General features: G+C 33.9%; 1 protein-coding gene across 7 annotated transcripts in view; it reads left to right on the top strand.

Moving 5' to 3' along the window:
* Positions 1-19,320, top strand: part of ALMS1 (ALMS1, centrosome and basal body associated protein) — a 173,964-nt gene that overhangs the window by 14,154 nt on the left and 140,490 nt on the right. For all 7 annotated transcript variants that reach the window (XM_025049286.1, XM_025049293.1, XM_025049294.1 and 4 more), the window contains exon 2: positions 12,988-13,107. In XM_025049286.1, the coding sequence (XP_024905054.1) occupies positions 12,988-13,107 (120 nt within the window). The remainder of the gene's footprint in view (positions 1-12,987; positions 13,108-19,320) is intronic.

Consider the following 19,320-nt stretch of genomic DNA (forward strand, 5'->3'; position numbering starts at 1 on the left):
ACACTTCCATTAATGCCAGGTGGAGAAATAGTCTATTAAACACCATGAACAACCAAGGTGGCAAGGCATCTCAGAAAGAAAGAGAAAATTCTCCAGAAAATAAGCTGACAGGCATAGAAATATGAGACTTAAATGACAGAGACCTCAGGATGATACTTCTGAAAAAACTCAGTGAGATCCAAAACAAATCATATAAACAATTGCAGGAATTAAAACAACAACTAGATGAGCAGAGCAAGGAGATTGAAATTCCAAAGAAGAACAGAATATATATTCTGGAGATGAATAACACACTACAAGAGTTGAAAAATGAAATAGCAAGCCTGGGAAATGCAGTCGACCAAATGGAGGACAGGATCAGTGATATCAAAGAGAAATCTAGAAATAAGTCAGAAGGAAGAAGAGAGAAACCGAATGAAATAATGAAAAAGAAATGCAACAACTAGCTGATACCATCAGGAGAGGAAATATAAGGAAAATGGGCATTACCAAAGGCGACGAAAAGGAGCAGGGACTAGAAAGCATTTTCAGATAAATAGTGGATGAGAATTTCCCAAATCTAAGGAATGAGCTGGAGCTTGGAATTTAAGAAGTCAACAGAGCACCCAATTATTTCAACCCAAAAAGGCCTTCACCAAGACACATTGTATTAAAGTTATCAGAAATCAATGACAAAGAATTCCCAAGGTAGCCAGGGAGAAGAAAACGGTAACGTATAAAGGAAAACCCATTAGATTATCATCGGACTTCTCAGCGCAGACCTTACAAGTCAGAAAGGAATGGAACCAAATATTTAAACTATTAAGTGAAAGGAACTAGCTGTCTAGAATGATGTATCCAGCTAAGTTCTTCTTTAGATATGAAGGAGAAATAAAGACCTTTTCAGATATAGAAAAATTGAGGGATTTCTCCACTACAAGGCATGCACTACAGGAAATTCTGAAAGTTGTCAACTCACCTAAAACAAAATAACAACAACAAAAATACATAATTACGAGAAAAGTGACTATCAGGCAAATAAGAGTACAGGAGTGCAACCTTTACTAAGAACAGGCATTATAAGCTTAAATAATAATAAGAAAATTGCTATAGCAAGATAGTAATGATCGTTCAGCATACATAGGGACAAATTGAGATAACAATGAATGAAAAAGAGAGAATTCAAAGATCCAAATTCGCAAAGGGGAATGGAGATAAGGCACATGCAGAACAATATGGATGACTGTATATATATAACTATTCTTTACATATTTGTAATGTAAACCACACACAGAAGATTCAGAACTGAAGTATATAAAATAAAAAAAGAAGAACCAGAAGGAAAACCCACAAAAGCCAAACAAAATAAAGAAAACAGAACCACAAGGACAAGGAAGCAATGAAAATACCAAGCTATAAGAAAGTGAATGATAAAATGGCTATAAGAAGACCTCATATTTCAATAATCACCCTAAATGTAAATGGACTGAACTCACCAATAAAAAGGGATAGAGTTGCATATTGAATCAAAAAACAAAAACCCACCATATGCTGCCTCAAGGAGACACATCTCAGCTCCGAAGACAAATATACTCAAAGTGAAAGAGTGGAAAATGATATTTCCTGCCAACACATTAGACCAACTGGACATAATTGACATTTATGGAGCCTTCCATCCCAAAACAGCTGCTTATACATCCTTCCCTGGTGCACATGGAACATTCCCCAGAATAAACCACATACTGGGACACAAGAGATAGCTTCAACAAATGTAAGAGGGTTGAAATCATACCAACCATATTCTCTGATCATAATGCCTTGAAACTAGAGATCAACTGCAGAAAGAAATCAGGAATAAAACCAATACATGGAGATTAAACAACATGCTACTAAAAAATAACTGGGTCAGAGAAGAAATTAAAAGAGATCAAGAGATACATGGAAATGAATGATAATGATAGTACAATATATAAAAACCTTTGGGACACAGCAAAACTGGTCACAAGAGGAAAGTTCATATCATAACACGCCTACCTCCAAAAACAAGAATGAGCCCAAATAAACAACTTAACGCTAACTAGAAAAGGAAGAACAAATGAAGCCTACAGTCAGTAGAAGGAAAGAAATAATCAGAATTAGAGCAGAAACCATTGAAATTGAAAACAAACAAAAAATAGAAAAAATAAATGCAGCAAAGAGCTGGTTCTTTGAGAAGGTTAAGAAAATTGACAAACCCTTGGCTAGACTCACTAAAGAACAAAAAGAAAGGACACAAATAAAGTCAGGGATGAAAGAGGGGAAATTATGACCGATATCGCAGAAGTATAAAGGATTATACAACAATACTATGAAAAAGTATGTAACACCAAATTTAATACCTTAGAAGAAATGGACCAGTACTTAGAAAAATGTGATCTTCTTAGACTGAATCAAGAAGAACTGGAAAATCTAAATTGACCAATCAGCAGTTTGGAAATCGAAACAATCATCAAAAACCTACCAAAAAGTAAAAATCCAGGACCAGATGGCTTCACCAGTGAATTCTACCATACATTCAAAGAAGATTTAATACCTATTCTCAAATTCTTCCAAAAAATCGAAGAGGAGGCAATACTTCCCAACTCATTTTATGAAGCCAATATTACTCTGATACCAAAACCTGGTAAAGATAACGCAAAAAAAGAAAACTATAGACCATATCTCTCATGAACACAGATGCAAAAATCCTAAATAATATAGCTAGTGAACCGAATACAGCAACGTATTAAAAAGATTATATACCACGATCAGGGCCACAGGGATGGTTCAACATACACAAATCGATTAATGTGATACACCACATAAACAAGTTAAAAAATAAGAATCTTTTGATATCAATAGATGCAGAAAAAGCCTTCGACAAGATACAGCATCCAATTATGATCAAAACACTTCACAAAATTGGTATAGAAGAAAAGTACCTTAACATAATAAAGGCCATCTATGACAAACTCTCCGCCACCATTATACTTAATGGTGAAAAACTAAAAATCCTTCCCTCTAAGATCAGGAACAAGGCAAGGCTATTGGTTTGGAAGAATCAGCATAGTTAAAATGGCCATATTACCTAAAGCATTATATAGATTTAATGCAATCCCCATCAAAATTCCGTTGGCATTTTTTAAAGAAATAGAATAAAAAATCATCAGATTTGTATGGAAGCACAATAGACTCTGAATTGCCAAAGCCATCCTGAGAAAAAGGAATGAGGCTGGAGGCGTCACTCTGCCCGACTTCAAATTATACTACACAGCGACAGTAATCAAAATGGCATGATATTGGCAGCAAAACAGATACATGGACCAGTGGAACAGAATCGAGATTCCAGAAGTAAACTCATATTTATATGGGTAAATAATTTTCAACAAAAACGCCAAAAACGTACGGTAGAGAAAGGAAAGCGTTTTTAATAAATGGTGCTGGGAAAACTGGAAAGCCACTTGCAAAAGAATGAAACTAGACTGTTGTCTATCACCACACGCCAAAATTAACTCAAAATGGATTAAGGACCTGAATATAAGACCTGAAACAATAAAATACATAGAAGAAAACATTGGAACGAAACTCAAGGACCTTGGACTTAAAGAGGATTTTATGAATTTGACCTTAAAGGCAAGAGAAGTAGAAGCTAAAATAAATGAATGGGACTACATCAAACTAAAATGCTTCTGCTCAACAAAAGAAATCGTCAACTAGGTAAAGGGACAGCCATCTCAATGGGAAAATATATTTGCAAGTAATGCCTCCGGTAAGGGCCTAATATCCAAAACATGAAAAGAACTCATACGACTCAGGAACAACAGAAAAACAAACTATCCAGTCAAAAAATGAGCAGAGAACGTGAACAGATACTTCTCCCCAGAGGACATACAAATGGCCAACAAATATATGAAAAGATGCTCAACATCGCTTGCTATTAGGCAAATGCAAATCAAAACCACAATGAGATACCATCTCACACCTGATAGAATAGCTATAATCAACAGGACAAGCAATAACAAATGTTGGAAAGGATGTGGAGAAATAGGAACCCTCATACACTGCTGGTGGGACTGCAAATTGATACAGACACTATGGAAAGCAGTATGGAGGTTCCTCAAAAAGCTAAGAATTGATCTACCATAATATATGAAAAGATGCTCAACATCGCTTGCTATTAGGCAAATGCAAATCAAAACCACAATGAGATACCATCTCACACCTGATAGAATAGCTATAATCAACAGGACAAGCAATAACAAATGTTGGAAAGGATGTGGAGAAATAGGAACCCTCATACACTGCTGGTGTGACTGCACATTGGTACAGCTACTATGGCAAACAGTATGGAGGTTCCTCAAAAAACTAGGAATTGATCTACCATATGATCCAGCAATCCTTCTACTGGGTATTTACCCCAAAGACTTGAAAACTCATTTCCGAGAAGATATTTGCACATCGTTGTTCATAGCAGCATTATTCTCGGTGGCTAGACATGGAAGCACCCGAAGTGTCCTATGATAGATGATTGGCTAAAGAAGGTGTGGTACATATATAAAATGGAATATTACTCAGCCATAAGAAGAGATGAAATACTGCCATTTGTGACAACGTGGATGGAACTCGAGATAATCATGCTAAGCGAAATAAACCAGATAGAAAAAATTGAAAATCACATGATATCACTTAATGTGGGAAAGAAACCTAAAAGCAACAAATGAGCAGGACAAACAAAGAGAAACTCATGGACATGGACTATAGACTAGTGTTTACCAGAGGACTATAGAGTAATGGTTACTAGTAGGGTGGGGAAGGAGCAGGGAGGTAGAAGGGGTAAAGGAGGTCAAATATAGGGGTGTAAGGGGAGGGCGAAGTGGATAAAGGGGATTAAATATATGGTAGCTGAAGGGAACTGGACTTTGGGTGGTGAACACCCAATAGAACATACAGATGTTAAATGATAATGTACACCTGAAAATTATGTGATTGTATTAAACAATGTTACCCCAATAAACTTAATTAAAAAAATAGATACAGTGATTCAGTTTTGCAAAATGAAAAGAGTTTTGGGGATGGGTTGCACAACTGTGCTGATGTATTTAACATTATTGAACTGTAACCTTAAAAATGGCTAAGATAGTAAATTTTATGTTATGTATATTTTACCACAATTAAAACTTAAAAAAAATTTTAATCCCTAGATAAACAAAACCAGAAAATTTGTTGCTATCAAACTTGTTTTACAAGAAGTACTAAGAGTTCTTCGAGATGAAAATAGGTGACACCAGAGAATAATTCAAATTTACGCAAAATGACAGCACCAAAGCAATTTTGCACATAAGTGCAAAAGACAATATAACTGCATATTTTTTCATTTATTCTCTTCACTGCTTTAAAAAGTAGTTGTGTAAAATAATATATAATATCTAAATGTACTGTTAGACCTATTGTTGCAGGAAGTAATACCCAATGGAGAATTTGGATGCTCAGACAACTTTGTTAGAGGAAGGAGAATTTATTGCCGGTGGAGCATTCAGCAGACCCAAAGCACAATCTCCCCTTGGTTAGATGGGTTGATGCTTATATACCCTTGCAACGTCCATGCAAGGGACGTATGATTCCTTTGTCTGAGGTTTCATGTGTGCTTCATGGCTCAGGATGGGGAGGGGGTGCTTCGGGTGGGGGCCTGCAAGGGGGGAGGAATTTCTGGACCACTGGTCTTATCTGTTTGCAGGTCATTTTGCCTTGTAGAACCCACAACCTTGCTGTTATCAATACTCTTACAGGATTCTCGGAGAGACAGGACACTGAGGCTATAAGAAGAAAGTAGCACTTATTGATGCCAGCACCTTCTCAGTGGATTCCTATCCAAAGGCTGAGCTCTAATTGTAACATAACAAGCAGTTTTACACAGTCCTGTTATTCCTACACAGCTACAGAGATAAGAACATTAAATAGCAAGCTATAAATCAACAGATGTGAGCTGGAGAGTCCTTGAGGTTGGGGAGGTAGCTATGGGAAAACATGTTAGCTGGAGAGTCCTGGAAGGGGGAGAGGGCAGTTAGGAATGGACTTTAACTGGCCGAGTCGGTCATTTCTGCAAGCCCTTTCCTTTGCATTTTTTTTTAGATGCCTTCTCCTCTCTCACTATAACACCTCGAAATACCTTTGACAACGTAACGGGTGGTCAACAGGAACAGAGCTGTATTGTAGTAAGGAAATGACACCAGATGGTAACTCATAAGTAAAAAAGAGTACAAAAAAGAGAACTAAGAAGGTTAATATAACATATTCTATAAATATACATTTATTCTTCTGCCTTAGATTCTTCAAAAGACCTAAGATTGTATGAAAAGTATTAACTATAGTAGTGTATTGCTGAGTATGCAACATATATAGACATATACATAACAATAGTAGCATTAAAAGGGGATAGGATTTGGAACTATATAGACATAAAGTTTCTGTATTTCACTAGAACTAAATCATAATGAATCTGAAAGAGATTCTGGTAAGTTAAGATGATTATTCTTTATGAGTTCTAAGCTACAGAAAACTCAAGAAATATAATTTAAAAATTTATTAGAATTAAGATGATACAAGAGAACAATATCTAATACAGAAGATGACAGTATAAGAAGGACTAAAGGAACAAAAAAGATATGAGACATAGAAAATAAAAAGTTAACAGATATAAATCCAAACTTATCAATAGCACTAAATGTGAATTAAACAATCCAGCCAAAGGCATACCTTATGTTAAACTGAATGAAAAACAAGATTCAACTGTATACTGTTAGGAGACACACTTCAGGCTCAGAAATACAAACAGGTTGAAAGTAAAAAGATGAGAAAAAGATTCATTGCACAAATAGTCGTTTGACCAAATGTGTGAGGGTTTGTTTCTGGGCTCTGTATTCTGTTTCATTGGTCTGTTTGTCTTTATGCCAGTACCACACTGTTATGGTTACTGTAGCTTTTTAATGTGCTAAATAACCAGGTAGTGTGAATCTTCTTTATTCTTTTCCAAAATTGTCTTGGCTGTTTTTGGTCCCTTGAGATTCCACATGAATTTTAGGATTTTTTAAAAAAAATTTTGTAATAAATAAATGCCCCTGGGATTTGATAGGGAGTGCATTGAATAGTATGGACATCTTAACAATATCAAGTCTTCCAAATCATGAACATGGGTACCTTTACATTTATTTGCATCTTTAAAAAATTTCTTTCAGCAGTTTCTGAAATTTCTTTCAGTAGTCTTTAGTGTACACATCTTTTGCTGCCTTGTTGAAGTTTATTCCTAAGTGTTTTATTTTTTTATGATGACGCTATTGTAAGTGGAACTGTTTTCATAATTTCCTTTTCGAATTGTGTCTAGAAATGCAGTGATTTTTACATGTTGATTTTGTATTTTGCAGCTTTGCTGAGTTCATTTATGAGTTCTAATACAACTCGTGGAATATTTAGGGCTTTTTATATATAAGATGTCATCTGTGAACGTAGATATTTTTACTCCTCCCATTCCAATTTGGATGACTTATGTTTATTTTTCTTGCCTAATTGCTCTGGCTAGGACTTTCAGTACTATGTTGAATAGAGGTGGCAAGAGTGGACATCCTTGCCTTGTTCCAGATCTTAGAGGAAAAGTGTTTAGTTTTTCATCATTGTGTATGATGTTAGTTGTGGATATTCATAAATGGTCTTTACTGTGTTAATGTAGTTTTTTTTTTTTTTTAAATTCTGAGTTAGTTGAGTGTTTTTACCAGACAAGGGTATTGAATATTGTCAAATACTTTTTCTGTGTTGATTGAAGTGCATGTAGTTTTGTCCTTCATTCTGTTAATGTGAGGTATTACGTTGATTTTTTAAAGCCCCTCCTGTTTTATTAATAAATAATTGACATGTATCACTATAAGTTTAAGGTATACAGCATGATGGTTTGATTTACATATATTGCAAAATGATTATTACTATAGGTTTAGCAAACATCTTTCATCTCATATATACATATATATAAAAAGAAAAGAATAAAAAATTTCCTTGTGATGAGAGAAGATTTACTCTAACAGCTTTCCTATATATCGTACAGCAGTTTTAAGTGTAGTCATCATATTGTGCTTCACATCTCCACTACTTCTCTGTCTTATAACTGGAAATGCGTACCTTTCAATTTCCTTCCTCCAGTTTCCCATCCCCCCTACCCCTGTCTCTGGTAACCACAAATCTGATATTTCTTCTATGTGTTTTTTAGGTTTCACATATAAATGAGGTCATTCAGCATTTGTCTTTCTCTGATTTATTTCACTTAGAACAATGACTTCAAGGTCCATCCATGTTGCAAATGGTAGGATTTTCTCATTTTTTTAATGGGTGAATAATATTTCATTGTACATACATACACAACTTACTTATCCATTCATCCGTTAATGGTCACTTTGTTTTTCCATATCCGGGCTGTTATAAATAATGCTGTTATGACTGTGGGGGTGCAGATATCTTTTTGAGTAGTGTTTTGTTTCCTTTGGGTATATTCCCAAAATTGGAATCGCTGGATCACATAGTACTTTTATTTTAATTTTTTGAGGACCCTCCATACTGTTTTTCATAGTTCTGCCAATTTACAATCCCATCAACAGTGCATAAGGGTTCCCTTTCTCCACATCCACGCCAGCATTTATCATCTTTTGTCTTTTTGATGATGACCATTCTAACAGGCATGGGGTGATATCTCATTGTGGTTTAGTTAGGATTTTCCTAATGGCTTGTGGTGTTGAACATTTTTCATGTACCTATTGGCCAATCGTATATTTTCTTTGGAAAAAAATGTCTATTCAGACTCCTTCCTCATTTTCTAATTGGATTATTTATTTATTTTTGCTATTGAGTTGCAGTTCTTTATATATTTTGCATATTAAACCCTTATCACATATATGATTTGCAAATATTTGTTTCCCATTCCTTATTTTTTGTCCACGTCATTGATAGTTTTTTTATTTTTTTCTGTGCAGAAGCTTTTTAGTTTTATGTGGTCTCATTTGTTTATTTTTAATTTTGTTGCTTGTGCTTTAGGTGTGATTTCCAAAAAATCATTACCAAGGCCCATGTCAAGGAGCTTTATTCCTGGTTTCCTTTAGGAGTTTCATGGCTTCAGGTCTTAGATAGAAATCTTTAATACATTTTGAGTTAATTTTTATCAGTGGTATAAGGTCAAGTTTCAGTCTTTTACATGTGGATATTTAACTTTCCCAGCACCTTTCATTGAAGAGTGTCATTTCTCCATTTAATATTGTTGGTTCTCTTGTCAAATATTAGTTGACTGTATGTGCTTACGGTTGTTTGTTTGTTTTTTTTTTTTTTTTTTTGGACTCTTGATTTTGTTCCATTAGTCTGTTTGTCTGTTCTATGTCACTACCATACTATAATGGTATTTAATTATACTTTAATTACTATAGTTTTATTGTATAGCTTGAAATCAGGAAGTGTGCTGCTTCCTGCTTTGTTATTTCTTAGGGTTTCTTTGGCAATTTGGGGTCTATTGTGGTTCTATATAAATGTTAGGAGTGTTTTTTTATTTCGATAAAAAATGCCATTGGAATCTTGATAGAGATTGCATTGATTCTATAGATGGCTTTTGGTAGTATTAACATTTTAACAATATTAATTTTTTCACATTGATTTTTATATGTCGAACCACCCTTGTAATCAGGGTTAAATCCCACTTGATCATGGTATGTAATTCTTTCACTGTTCTATGAATTCTGTGTGCTGTTATTTCATTGAGGATTGTGGCATCAGTATTCCATCAGGGATGTTGCTCTGTGTGTTGTTGTAGTATCTTCATCTGGCTGTCTGTATCAGGGTAATGCTGGCCTCATAAAATAAGTGAGGAAGTGTTTCCTCCTCTTCAGTGTTTTTGAGAATCAGGAGGATTGGTGTTAATTCTTCATATGTTTGTTAGAATTCTGAAATGAAGCCATTTGGTCGTTGGGTTTTCTCTGTTGGTAGTTTTTTGGATACTGATTCAGTCTCTTTAGATTTATTCAGATTTTCTATTTCTTCAGTCTTAGTAGGTTATATGTTTTTAGGAATTTCTGCATTTCTTCTTGGCTATACAATTTATTGGTATACAGTTGTTCATAGGATTCTCTTAAAATCCATATTTCTGTAGTATTGGTTGTAATATTTCATTTCTGACTTTATTATTTGAATAATTTTTTTCTTAGTCTAGCTATGGGGTTGTCAATTTTATTGATAGTTTAAAAACAATTTTTAGTTTGAATTTTTCCTATTTACTATTTTGTTTACCTATGCTCTAATCATTATTATTTCCTTCCTTCTGCCTGCTTTAGGTTTAGTTTGTTCTACTTGTATGTTAGGTTGTTGATTTGTGATTTTGCTTTGTTTTTAAATGTACACATTTAAAACTATAAACTTCTTCCTAGCACTACTTTTGCTGCATCCTATAAGTTTTGGTATTTTGTGTTTTTATTTTCATCGTGTCAAAGTAGTTTCTAATTTCCTTTGTGACTTCTGTTTGACCTGTTGGCTTTCTAAGAGTGTATTGTTTAATTTCCACACATTTGTGGAATTTCCAGTTTTTCTTGAGTTGTTGATTATCTAGTTTCAGTCTGTTGTGATTGGAAAAGATACTGTGTATGATTTCAGTCTTCCTGAATTTGTTAAAACTTGTTTTATGGCTTAACATGTGTTCTATCCTGAAGAATGTTTCATGTGTACTTGAGAAATGTGTATTCTGCTGTTGTTGGGTGGAGTGTTCTGTACATTTCTGTTAGGTTCAGTGCTCTATAGTGTTGTTTAACTCCTCTGGTTCCTTGTTGTTCTGTCTGGTTATTCCATCCATTATTAAAAGTGGGGTATTGAAGTCTCAATATTATTGTGTTGCTGTGTATTTCCTCCTTCAATTCTTTCAAACTTTGCCTCATTAATTTAGGAGTTCTCAGGTTTGGTGCCTAAGTACTTTTTATATCTTTTTGGTGAATTGACCCTTTTATCATTATAATGTCCTTATCTGTCTCTTGTAACAGTTTTTGACTTAAAGTCTATTTTGTCTGATATTAGCATAGATACTACTGTACATTTTTGGTTACCATTTGCATTAAATATCTTTCCGTACTTTCACTTTCAGCCTGTATGTTTCCTTAGATCTAAAGTGTTTCTCTTCTAGACAGCATGTAGTTGGAAGACCAATAACTTTTAATATTAAAAACTGGCTCAGGGAAAGACTCTTTAAAACTGTTAATGTATATCAAAAGTCATTTAATCTCAGATCAGAGAATTGCTGATGACACCCACTTCTTTTCGAAGCACTTATTTTAAGAATCTTCCTCCAGGTAGTTGAGTTGTACCACTATCCAGAGGAGACTGTCGGGAAAGCTGATCAAACATGGAAATGTAAAAAAAAAATTTTTTTTTTTTTATGAAGTCTGAATAGTCAGGTAGATAATGAAAATCAGAAATTCTGGGAAAGGATTTTAGTAAGAACTTTTAACATTTTAACTTTTGGGTTTTCTTTTAGCTGATAAAAGTGAGGGGGGTGTGTTCTTTTTCTCACACATTGGGTTTGTCAAAGTGCTAGTTTCTTAATATTGTATCATTAGTTTTCTACAAATATTTGAATGAATTAAAACCTCTCTTTACAAAGCAAAGCTGTTGCAAATCAGCTATTTTAAAGGTAAGACCCCCATACTCTACCCTGGCATTATTTAGCTGCATTGGAGAGCCATTTTGAACATTGATTTTGGCATTATTTTTTCCTGGAACGCTCAAAGAAGATTAACTGATATAACAATGGCTGTATTGTTATATATTTAGGAATTTCAGATTGCCAAAATGAATTTATAAAAACAGCTTTCTCTGTTTTTTTTATTCTTTATTCCTTAAAAGTTGTCATTGAAGCAAAGTGGTTGTGCCCGATAGTGCTGTACCTTTTGAGTAAAAACCTCTTGAAAAAGTTGATATCTTAGAAATCTCTTTAGTTATTGAATAGATTTTAAATTAAGCCGTTCCTTCTATGACCAAAAGCGCCTTGTTGTAAGTGCTCTGTAAAAAATGTTTTATTAGTGTAGGAACAGTGTTTTAATTCTAGAAAAAATCCAATGACCTTGGATTTCCTTCAGAGGCTCTTGCACATTTGTGGTTAATAATATTTTCTTAGCATTCATCTTTTCTTAACTCAGAGCTGCCTATTTTATAACTGCTTCCTTTTTTTATGGACATTGTGTCTTTATTTTTTTGAGGATCTGAGATATTCTTATTTTAAAGTCTTTGAATGTATAGTTTTTGACCTCATTTTTAGCAGGAGTGTTGTTTATTTTGGTACACCCCTCTCTAACTGGTGTTTTTGTGGTCGTCTCTGCCTTGCCCCTTGTATTTGCTTTTCTTTAGAAGGAAGTCTAATGTTGGAAGCTTTGGGTTCTTATTCTCTAGGAATATTGTGTAAAAGTCAAGAATTAGTCCCTGAACCAGTGGATGACTTGACCTAGTTCATTTTCATATGCCTCTCTGTCTTTTTCATTTGCATTGTTTCAGCCTTGGGTAGCAGTTATAGCTTTTATTGCCTTCTTCTACAAGTGCGAGAGCCTCGTTTCAACCCCAGATTTCATAAAATGAACCTGACTTTTGTTTCCACTATCCATGCTATGAGATGATTTTAGTCTCTATTATTACAGTTAATTTCTTAGGTGTCTCATGCATTAAGATTTTAAAACAAGTAATTTGCTTGTTTCTGCTTTCTTCTTTTACTTCTAGGGGTATAGGAAGTTTAGGAACTACTGTGGTTTATTGGAAAGTATGTATCATCCTAACAGGTAACCATAAGTCTGTTTCCTTATTTTTAAGTGAAGATAATAACTTGAACAATGATTGTGAAGTTGAAATGTTATTATATTTATGAAAGTGTTTTATAAACTGAGAAATATAATCTAAATGTTAGATTTTGTTACTATATTTAAATCTGCTTTTGATTTTCAGATTCTGTTGACTGGTCATGTATGGAAACAGTCATGTCAAGACAATAGTAGAACACAGATTTCTGATACTAATGTGGTCTCTTTGGAAGATACAACTCACTTGGATTCTGGAGATGACCAGGTATATCTGGTGTAACTGACAAACTACCTTTCTTTTGATAAACAGCATGAGAAATTCTTATTTAGCTGTGAAGAATGGAAAGAGGAGAATTAATATTCCATTTCTCTAATAGATCATGGCAACCTTAATTATATGGAACAGCAGTTCTCTTTTATTTATTTATTTTCATGGTCTCAGGTCTACTTTGCATTCTTAAGTATTTTAAAGAGCTTCATATGGGTTATCTATATTGATATTTAGCTTACTAAAAATTAAAACATTTAAAAATATTTATTTTAAAATAAACCCATTATATATTAACATAAATGACATATTTTAAAATGAAAAATGACTTTTTCAAAAAAAATTAGTGCATTATATTACTTTTTTGCATATCTCTTTAATGTTAGGCTTAAAAGAAGACAGTCTATGAGATGATTTTAGTCCCTGTTATTAGAGTTAATTTCTTAGGAATTGCTCCAGAAAAGCAGAACCAGTTGTGTATACATATACACACGCAAATTGGCTCATGTAATTATGGAGGCTGAGAATTCCCAATATCTGTGACTGGAAGATCCAGGAGACCTGATAACATAGTTGCAGTCTGAGTCTGAAGGCCTGAGGACCAAGAATCAGGCCAGCTGATGGTATAAGTTCCATTCTGACCCCATGTTTAAAGGCAGGAAAAGACCAGTGTCCTAGTTCAAAGACCATCAGGCAGAGAGAACATATTTCTTACTCAGCTTTTTGTTCTATTTCGGCCTTTAATGGATTGGATGAGCCCTGCCCAAATTGGGAATGGCAATCTGCTTTACTCAATCTGTGGATCAAATGTTAATCTCATTCAGATACACCTTCACAGACAGGTTCACTATAACATTTAACCAAATATCTCAGCCCCCTGTGATCCAGTCAACACATAAAATTAACCATCACAACTGGGTTCTCATATCTGCTCTGCATTTAGTCCTTTGGGATATATTGTTTTAGTTGAAGTATGTAAAGAAAATCTGGCCTTACATAGAAATGTAGTTAGAAAAGGGAGCCCCACATAAATTTCCTGAAAGGATATCAGTGACCCCCAAGGATCCTTGAATCACACTTTGAGAACTGCTGATCTAGAACATAGTCATAAACTTAGAAGAAATGGAAAACTTGTGAGCTAGTAGGAAAAAAGATGATATATATTTGGAGGAAAAATAAAGCCTTATTCATAATGATTAAATATTTAAGGTAATTATCTAATAACTTTATAAGAAGGTGCCAAACTATTTTCCAAAGTGACTACCATTTTACATACTCCACGATGTATGAGAGTTCTAGTTGCTTTGCATTCTTTTAAGCTCTTGGTATTGTCAGTTTACTTTTTTTTTTTTTTTTTTAAATTTTAGCTATTCTATGTGTATTATAGTGTGTCCTGCTTTTAATATGCATTTTTCTAATGACAAATGATATCGTGCATCTTTTTGTGTGCTTATTTGCTATCCACGTTTCTTTTGTGAAGGATCTGTTTAAATCTTCCCATTTTGGGGGCTGATTTATTCGATTTGTTGAGTTTCAAGAATTCTTTATTCTAAATGCAAGTCCTTTTTCAAATACATGTTTTGCCAGTATTTTCTCCCAGTCTTTGGTTTTCCTTTAAATTTTCCTGTCTGTTTTTCAAAGAGCAAAAGTTTTAATTTTAATGGATTTGTTTATTGATTTTTGTTTTTTTGTAGTTTATACTTTTTGTGTCCTGAGAAATTTTGGCCTAACCCTAGGTCACAAAGATTTTCTCCTATATTTTTTTCTAAAATAGAGTTTCTTACACTTGCTGCTTTTGACTTTTTAAGCCAGATAATTTTTTATTGTGTGTGGCTGTCCTATGTATTGTAAGATGTTTAGCAGCATCCTTGGTCATTTCCCACTAGATATCAGTAATACTCCCCCATGGTTGACCATATTTGTGTGAGTCTGTTTCTGGATTCTCAATTTCATTGATTCATATGTCTTTCCTTGTGCTAGTACCACACTCTTATTAATTACTATACTGTCTTGAAATCAGGTAGTGTGAATTCTCCCACTTTGTTTCTTTTTTAAAAAATGTTTTTTAATGCTATATTCTTTGAATTTCTATATAAATTTATTAGACTCACCTTGTCAATTCCTATTTAAAAAGCCTATTGGAATTTTGATTAAGATTGCCTTAAGTCTATACATTAATTTAGAGAGAATTGACATCTTAATATGTGTTCTCTAACCCACAAACACAACAGTTCTTTCATTTTTAATTAGGTCTTTAATTTCTTCATCAATGTTTTGTTGTCTTCAGTATACCAAACTAACACATATTTTGTTAGGCTTACTTATAAAAGTTTCTCTTTTCTATTCATCACCGGTATTTACAAAAATAAGTGACTTTTTTTTATGTTGACCTCATAGCCTACAACATTGCTGATCTCATTTACTAGTTTTAGTAGTAGCTTTTTTGTAGATTCTTTAGGACTTTCTATGTAGACAGTCATATCAACTGCATTTTTTTCCTTTTTAATATACAGATTACTCTTGAACAATATGGATTTACATTGTGTGGGTTTACTTATATATGGATTTTTTTTAGTAAATACCTGTACTATTTTTGATCTGTGGCTGGAAGTCTTTGGATGTATGTAAGGGCTGACTGTATGCATTGATCTATGTCATTTTATATAGGGATTTAAGCATCTTCAGATTTTATTATCCACGGAGGTCCTGGAACCATTCCCCTGTGGGAACCAAGGGTAGTTAGATTTTTGGGGAGCCAAAAGTCATATGTGGATTTTCAACTGCATGGAGGGTTTGGCTCTCCTAACCCCCGGGTGTTGTTCAAGGGTCAACTGCATGTGCCCTGTATTACTGGCTAGGACCTACTTGTTCTTCCACTTGATCTACTTTATGTTCTGACCTCAACTCTGTGAAAGCAAGCGTCACCAACAACGTTTATATAGCTGAATACAGTGAACATTTTTTTCTGTCTTCATCTCAGGTGCAGTAAATAGCATTTTACACCAGTAACCATTATATAACTTCTTAAAAATCAGTTCTTGGCTTCTCCTGGTTTTCTTTCTACTTCTTTGGCTATTATCTTTGTTTTCTTTGCTGCTTTATCTTCCCCTTTAAACCTTGAAATCTAAGGTTGCAAACTGTGGACCTGAGTATGGCCCAAATGTAGTTTGCAGAAAAAAAATTTTTTTGGCACAGTGTTTTAAAATTTTTGGAACAGAGCACTTTAAAGTGTGTATGCAGTTGCATGGTTGGCCATAAGTCCTATCACTCTTTAATTCCAGGCAGATTTACTCATCTCTGTCACCTCCCTGCCTAGTTTTTGACTTCCGCTTGAAGCATCCTCATGTCATGATTCTCATCTAGATCCAGGGCTTTATATTTAGAAAAATACCAAATTTATATCTCCAACTTTTACTTCTCTCTCAAAGTTTGTATTTATTCAACTGCTTATATGCCATCCCTACTCAAATATGTCAAAATTATTAGGGAGTTGAGGACCTTTTTATATTGACTTAAAAGGTATAACATAAGGAATCATTGTGTGATAGAAGCATAGCAACAAAATATGCAGAAATAAAAGGAACATTGAACATAAATTTTTTAAAAATTTATTATAGGAAGTTATAATAAGAGTATGTTTGCATGGGGGAGAGGAATGATTCAGTAGAGAAGGAAAGAGGGAGAATCACATTTGGGAAGGAAGTTATTGGAAAAAAATCAAGGGGGATGGTAAAGTGGAGAGACTTTTTTAAAATAAAGCCACAGGATGAGGATTTTGGTACATAATGGGCTTGTAGATCTGGTGGTAGGAAGATAAGGAAGTTTTATCTGCTATTCACTTAATGCAGTAGGAGATGAAGTCATCAGTTGAAAATGAGGAAGGAGAACTCAGTAGTCCTGAGAAGGTATAAAGTAGTCATTTTAACAAGTCAGCTTACCAGGAAAATAAGTAGAATTTCCAAGCAATGCTGAGTAACTTTGTGTCACTAATTAAAAGAAAACCAGTCTGGCTGTGTGCTTTCTTCAGCAGTGTGCTGCTGCTTGGATTCAAGTAAGAAGATTCAACCAGAACTGAACTTTTGCCAGGCAAATAGGATAGTGGGATAAAAGAGCAAGAAAGTTAAAGATGTTTGTAGGCAGTGATTATAAAGATGACTATGAAGTCTCAGAGTGGTAAAGAGGGAAATATAGGTAAGAAAGGAATTATGAAAAGTGTAAATGTGATAGGATAGTTATCTTCATGAGGTTAAAGAATTATTGCAGTTGAGCTAGAGTAGTAGAGTAAGTGATCTGTGAAGACACAGGATGGGCAAGAAAACAAATGAATACATCTCATGTCAGTAGGCAAGAATAACTGTGGGAGCACGCTTAAAACCATAGTCAAAGGGGGCTGTGACATGAGCCAGGGAGTAGAGATTTTGTTGTAGTGAGAGTCACAAAATGACTAGAATTCCCCTGCTTTAAAACCCTTTGTTGGCCCACTATCCTCTATAGAATGGGGTGATTGTAAAATAAAAAATTTAAAATTAATCATTCTCATATTTCTTTTATTTTCAAGTATTTATTAAAAATGTAAAAAGCATGTTCCTAATAGCAATTTTATGCTATAGATTTGACTAATTTATCCAGCATAGAAGGGATTGAGATATTTCGGAATGTCAAAGATTTACTATTCCATAATACTATAAACCAGTGGTCCTCAACCTTTTTAGTGCCAGGGACTGGTGCTCCTGTGATAATCTGAGGTCTGATAATCTTAGGTGGAGCAAAGGCAGTGATGCTAGTGCTGGGGAGTGGCTACAAATATAGAGGAAGCTTTGCTCACTCTCCTGCAACACGGCCCAGTTCCTAATAGGCTACAGACCAGTACTGGTCCACAGCCTGGGGGTTGGGGACCACTGCCTTAAACCATAGATAAGTAGCATTAATATTTTAGAATATTTCTATCTTTTTTTCTCTATATATTTATATGACCGATATTAGGTAATAGACAGTTGTATATCTTTTTTAAAACACTTAACTGAAAGAGCATTTGATTAGTATATTTTAAATGCAGAAAATAACTCTTCAAAGATGAGTCTTGTTTGAAAATGTTTGTAAAAATCTTTCTAAATTGTAATACTTATTTTTATGGATTCTGAGTCATTTGGGAATGAAAAACAAATCTATATTCTCTTAAAAACATTTGTATGGGTCCCTAGGAAGACGACTCTAGTAATAGATTACAAAATAATGAAAATGCATTATATATCTAAGCATGTAAGGTTACCATCAATATAATGCCATCTTTTTATATTTTTATTTAAATAAACATAAAATTAAAGGGATTCATTATTTAACCAAAAATTTTAGATAAAACTACAAATGGAGGAAACATGGTAAAGAGAAAAACAACTAAGTTAGAAAATATAATAAAATTGTTAAATTCAGTATAGAAAAAATGAATACATTTCTTGTAAGTCCAGTCAAGAAATAAAAAACTTAATGAAATAGACTTAATATAAACCTATCAAAGCTTATAGAGGTGGACTAGGACTACAAAAGAGGAAATGGAGAAAGTTCTAATAGTATTAGCCATCAAAAAGGTTTCTGGATCTAATAGATTCACTGGTGAAATCATTTATATTTTCAAGGAAAATTGAATTTCCTTGTATAAAATAAATATGGAATAAAGTTGTAGAACATTTTAAAATACTGATTAATCTTATTATGATCCTGTATGAGTGAAAAAGTTAGAGACTGTGCTAGCAAATGTGATTGAGTTCGATCCACCACTACCAAGTAAGAAATGTGAAAATGTTGCAATATAAAGAAATATATTGCTATACTTTACCAGATTTAATTGAAAATGAAAGAAATGAAAAATGTCACAACTAAAACCACAGAAATACAAAAGACCACAAGAGACTACTACGAGCAGTTATATACTAACAAATTGGAAGAGATGGATAAATTTCTAGAAACATAACAACCTACCAAGACTGAATCAAGATGTCATAGAAAATCTGAACAAACCTATTACTAGTGAAAAGTTGAATCAGTAATTAAGAACCTTCTAACAAACAGAAAAGTCCAGGACCAGATGGCTTCATTGGTCTACCAAACCTTCTTAATATCAATCACTCTCAAACTCTTTCAAAAAATAGAAGGGGAGAGAAACTCTTTCAAATTCATTTTATGAGGCAGCAGTACCCTGATACCAAAACCAGA

This window comes from Pteropus alecto, unplaced genomic scaffold, assembly GCF_000325575.1.
Source record: "Pteropus alecto unplaced genomic scaffold, ASM32557v1 scaffold100, whole genome shotgun sequence".
In the NCBI taxonomy this organism is placed as follows: domain Eukaryota; kingdom Metazoa; phylum Chordata; class Mammalia; order Chiroptera; family Pteropodidae; genus Pteropus; species Pteropus alecto.